The sequence below is a fragment of the Chinchilla lanigera genome, unplaced genomic scaffold (genome assembly GCF_000276665.1).
Source record: "Chinchilla lanigera isolate Chin_1 unplaced genomic scaffold, ChiLan1.0 scaffold00050, whole genome shotgun sequence".
In the NCBI taxonomy this organism is placed as follows: Eukaryota; Metazoa; Chordata; class Mammalia; order Rodentia; family Chinchillidae; genus Chinchilla; species Chinchilla lanigera.
Genome location: NW_004955451.1, coordinates 16,445,338 through 16,450,062, shown reverse-complemented (window position 1 = coordinate 16,450,062; position 4,725 = coordinate 16,445,338). Strand labels below are relative to the sequence as shown.

The window sequence follows — 4,725 nt, the reverse complement described above, 5'->3', positions numbered from 1 at the left end:
TCCACGCGGCCCTCGATCACGCGTGCCCGGGCAGCGGCCACCGAGTCCGAGTCCCTCACGTCCAGCTGCAGCGCTTCCAGGGCCCCGGGCGGGCAGCGCCGGGCCCGGGCCGCCTCCCACAGCGCTCCCTGCGCCGCCAGGTCCCGCATGGTAGCGTACACTGCGGTGGGGCGCGGTCAGAGGCGCTGGCGGCCGCACGGTGGCCACACTGCATCTGGGGCACCCCCTGAGGCCCCGGGGCCCGCCCTGCCCTCCAGGGGCCCCTGTCCCGTACCTTTGAAGTTCCCGGACGGGTCCGCGGCCAGGCGGACGGCCAGGCGCAGGCCGATGCCGGAGGAGCAGCCGGTGATGAGCACCACGGTGCGCTCGGCGGGGTCCATGCTGCAGGGCTGGGGCCCCGCCGGCGGCACCCCTGATATCCGAGCGGCTGCCCCGCCCCGCCGCGCCCCCAGCCCTTGTGGAGTCTACTCAGATCTCAAGGCCAAACCTCCCCGGCCGGTCAGGGCCGCCCCCCTGCTCTGCGTCAAAGTCGAGAAGCCCGTGACTGTAACCTCGGGTGTCCGGGGTGCAGGTGGCCTTGCCCGGAGTGTGGGGTCCCGCGGGGACGCTGCGCACCCAGCTCCTGGGCGTCTCCGTCCTGAACCGCAGTGACGGCCACCAGGGTTTTCTGCCGTGCTGTGAAAGGCCACTCTGTTCAAACGCCGAGCGTTAGTATCAAAAATGGGGAAACTGAGGCACAGGCAGGGAACCCCGCCCACCCCCGTGGCCCTCGGAGGGCCCCTCAGCGGGCCCCTTGGTAGACAGGCTGACGGCAGTTAGTGAAGGTGACAGGAAGCAGCACTTTATTCCCAAGCTGGGTGGCGGTGGAGGTCAGCTCGCCCCGGCCACCCCGGCCTCCTGCGCCAAGCCTCGGCCCCTTCCCCCAGGCCCAAGGTCCCGGCGGTGCTGGCCTGGCTCCAGGCCGAGTCCAGGGGAACGTGGCCTTGTGGTGACTGTCAGCTGGCGCCAGCCGCCCTCGGGGGGGCAAACTTGAGGAAGACCCTCCTGGCCAGGTCCACAGTGTCGCCCTGGGGCTGGCTGCGGTACCTCCGGCTGCTTAGGACGAAGGCCTGTTCCAGCCGGAAGACGTCCCTGTTGAACCGGCGCTGCTGGAAAGGGGCAGCCCTGGCCAGGCTGTCGGCCAGCGACTCCACGAAGAGCCGCCAGCGGGGCGCATAGTAGTGGGCCACCAGCCCCGCCAGCTGCTTGTTGGCGTAGTCCAGGATGTTGCCTTCCGGCCCCCACAAAGTCAGCTGATAACGGCTGTTCAGCTCGTACAGATCGGCCTGGGCCTCGCTCACGGCGGCCGCCCGGGCCTGCGCCAGCCAGCTGCCCAGCAGGAAGTGGCGGTCACTGGCCAGCACCTCGTCCAGGGCAGGCAGGAGCTCGTAGGCCAGGAGGCCGCCAGCCCTCAGCAACCCCACCAGCTCCTGCTGCAGGTAGGCCGCCCGCGCCTCCTCGTAGTACAAGCTGACGAGCTCCTGCAGCGCCTGCCGGGTGACGTCCAGCAGGTCGTAGCGGAAGGCCGGGCTGGCGGTCAGGTTGGGTGAGGCCTTGAGCAGCAGCCGCCAGGCCTCAAACACATCGGATCTGTTGTACCACACCGTGGTGTTCATCTGCAGGGACGGCCGCCGGACCAGCGGGCTGCGGTTGTGGCCTCGGCAGGCCTCGCCCGAGCAGTTGTACACGCTGCGGAGCAGGAGTCTCCAGGCTGCCGCGGCATCTGGCTGGGCCGCCCCGTACCGCCGCTCTGCGAAGCGGCCCACCCAGGCCGACAGATCGGGCACGGGGTCCTTCCGCCAGCCTAGCTCTGCCATGAGTGCGTAAACCACCTCGTTCTGGCCGATGCCCTCTGGCGCGATGCCCGTGCCCACCATGGTGGAGTTGGGGAAGAGGCGGGCGGCCGCGGGGCCCTGGTTCACGGCCTCCAGGGCTCCGAAGAGGCCGTGGTTCCCGCCGAAGTTGTGCAGCATGCACCAGATGAACGGCTGGCCCCGGAAGGAGGCCGTGCGGGCGTAGACGGGCTGGCTCTCGGCGAACAGGTCCAGAACCAGCAGGCGGCCCTGCGGGACGGCCCCCAGCACTGCCCCAACCTGGGCCGGACCCCAGAACTCAGGCTGGTTCTGGAAGAGCCAGCCTTGGAGCAGCCACACAGCATCGGGGTCCACTGTCGGGGAAGAGGACAGGAGCGGGGTGGTCAACCCAAGCCACAGGCAGGAAGCAAAAGTCCCTGCAGCCGCCCCACCTGCAACACCGGCACCGTGCCGGCCCTGTCCTGGCGCCCCCCAGCTAGGAGCTCCAGGACAGCCTCACAGGCAGGTGCACTACCCAGAGAGCTGGTTAATGTCTGCAACCTTAGCACTCTGGGAGGCTGAGGCAGGAGGATCTCAAGTTCCAGCCCAGGCTGGGCAACAATATGGCCACCGTTTAAGAGAAGCAGCTCTGGGAGCGACGGCTGGAACTTGCCCCCCGCCCTGCCCCAGGCGCCGCACCTGCAGCCATGGCCTCGAACACAGCGGCAGTGGCGTTGGCCAGGTAGGCAGGGTCAGAGGAGGGCGGCTGCATCTCGTTGAAAGTGTCCGCCCCGTAGATGTGGTCTGTGTCGAACTCCCTGGTCAGCTCCCGCAGGAAGAGGCTCCCGATGAGCGGGAAGAGGGGGTCTCCCGGAGCCAGGAGGAAGGCGCAGGAGTAGGAGCAGTTGAAGTGTCCCCAGCTGCCCAGCTGGGTGACGCTGACCTGCGGAAACACCCTAGCGGGGAGCAAACGCTCAGGCTGCACCTGGCCCGGGACCCCGGCACTCTCACCTACAGCGCCCACAGGCAGCGAGGGCCTCGTGCCCCAGGGCCTGCGCGGGCGCCACGGGCCCTTGCTCATGTGCTTAGCTCATCCACACCACCCTTCCACAGGCGCCCGCCTAGAAGCTTCCGCTAGTGCTGCCCCTCCCGCGGCAGGAAGGAGCCACTCTCCTTCCCTGCCCGGGCTGAGCCTGACAGCTGGGCAAGCGTTCAGTGAGTGACTGAGTGAGGGTCCTGCCTCCCGGGGAGCGGCGAAAGGGCAGCCGCTGAGGGTGGAAGGGCAGGCACGGCACGCGCTAAGTGCAGGGACAGGGACAGGAACGGGAACCAGGCTCACGGGCACGAAGGCGGCCCTGCGGAGCTGGCAGGGCCTCCCAGCCACAGGAGGGACGGAAACCCGGCAGCCCCGATGGCCACTAATGAAAGCAGCACTTGCGGTGTGCCGTGCCAAGTCCCACGCACAGTGAGGCAGCTCAGCAAGGACGCCGAGGCAGGGGCGGGCAGCGTCTGTGCAGACCACAGGCTGGCTGGGAACGGCCGGGAGTCAAACCCAGGCCCACACGGGGACCTCGGTTTCCTGTAAGCCCCGACTTACCTGGCGATGGCCTTGGGGACATGCCCAGCAAACGCAGGGAGCACAGGGGTCATGCCCAGCGCGCGCATGCGGTCCAGAACCCGGTGCTGGGGGGAGAGGCAGCTGGTGAGCAAGGTCCAGACCCAGGCCCAGGCGGCACCCAAGCGCCGGCGCCCCTCCGCCATACCTGCAGGTAGAGCTGCTTGAGGTGCCAGGCGCGGGGCAGGGGGCCGCCCCAGCTGTGCAGGTTGCCCATGCGCCCCCAGGCCAGGAAGGCCGGGCCGGTGAAGTACTCGTCAATCTCTGCCTGGGTCAGGCCCAGGGCCAGGTACACCTGGGAATGGGGACGTCAGGTGGGCGGACACGTCCTCTCCACCGGCCCCGCACGCGCTGAGGAAACGCTCACTGGCTCGCTCCCTGTCGAGCTCCGCCAGGTCCCAGGGCCGGGCTGCGCTGCCCGGTGAGTTCCAGGAGGCCTGTGGGGCCATTGTCGTGCTGGCCACACGCTGCACACCGGCCAGGTGGCGGGCAGGCAGGGGGACAGAGGGCCCGGCGGACACGTACCCGCTGCCAGATGGCCTCCTGGCCACCCCAGGCCAGGGCCAGGTTGATGCCGTGCAGCGCCATCCAGTCGATCTCCCGCTCCCAGCGCGGCCAGTCCCACCACACGAAGGAGTAGCTATGTGTGCACACGTTCTGGTAGTAGCGGTACCTGAGGGGGGGCAGCGTCTCTGTGACCTGTGTGTACATCTTATGTTCTTCTGAGACCGGATCTCACTATGCAGTTTAGACTGGCTTGGAACTCACTGTGTAGCGCAGGCTGGCCTTTAACTCACAGTGATCCCCCTGCCTCAGCCTCCCCAGTGCAGGGATAAGTGTGCACCGTCATGTCTGGGTGACGGCACTGTCTGAGCAGGCTGGTCCCTGTCTGGGAAGAGGGCTCCCTCCCCCTCGGCCTGATGGGAACTCAGTGGGGGACAGCGGGCAGGACCCAAGGCTGGAGGGGCGTGGGCAGCACTCTACGGCACCGGCAAGGGCCGGGCTAAGAAATGCACGGAGCACTGCCCTGCACCTGGGGCTTCTCGCGCATGGACGTGCAAACCCTCGCCTCCCGTCCTGCACGCGGCGCCCTGCTCTGGGCAACTGGCCGGGGACCCTCGGTCCGGCAGGGAGCGCAGCGCCCCGTACCTGTAGGGCGAGGCCTCGGTCAGCTCCCCGGGCACCGCGGGCAGCGGGCGCGGCAGGCGCAGCTGGACGCCCGACCAGGCCACGTGACAGCCGCAGAAGTCGCGCAGGTAGCGGTGCAGCCCGGCCGCC

The 4,725-nt window shown here is 68.9% G+C and overlaps 2 protein-coding genes across 2 annotated transcripts in view; both read right to left on the bottom strand.

Moving 5' to 3' along the window:
* Positions 1-730, bottom strand: part of Hsd17b1 (hydroxysteroid (17-beta) dehydrogenase 1) — a 2,704-nt gene extending 1,974 nt beyond the window's left edge. Inside the window, exons 1-2 of the mRNA XM_005394464.2 lie at positions 275-730; positions 1-160 (exon numbers count right to left, since the gene is read on the bottom strand). Coding sequence (XP_005394521.1) covers positions 1-160; positions 275-380 — 266 coding nt within the window. The 5' untranslated portion in view covers positions 381-730. The remainder of the gene's footprint in view (positions 161-274) is intronic.
* Positions 731-819: 89 nt separating this feature from the next.
* Positions 820-4,725, bottom strand: Naglu (N-acetylglucosaminidase, alpha; the record flags this gene model as incomplete). Its single annotated transcript, XM_013519141.1, is given in 6 exon segments — positions 820-2,206; positions 2,532-2,788; positions 3,430-3,515; positions 3,596-3,742; positions 3,973-4,120; positions 4,597-4,725. Coding segments are annotated over 6 exon segments (1,978 nt in total), but the record flags the coding sequence as incomplete, so codon positions are not given.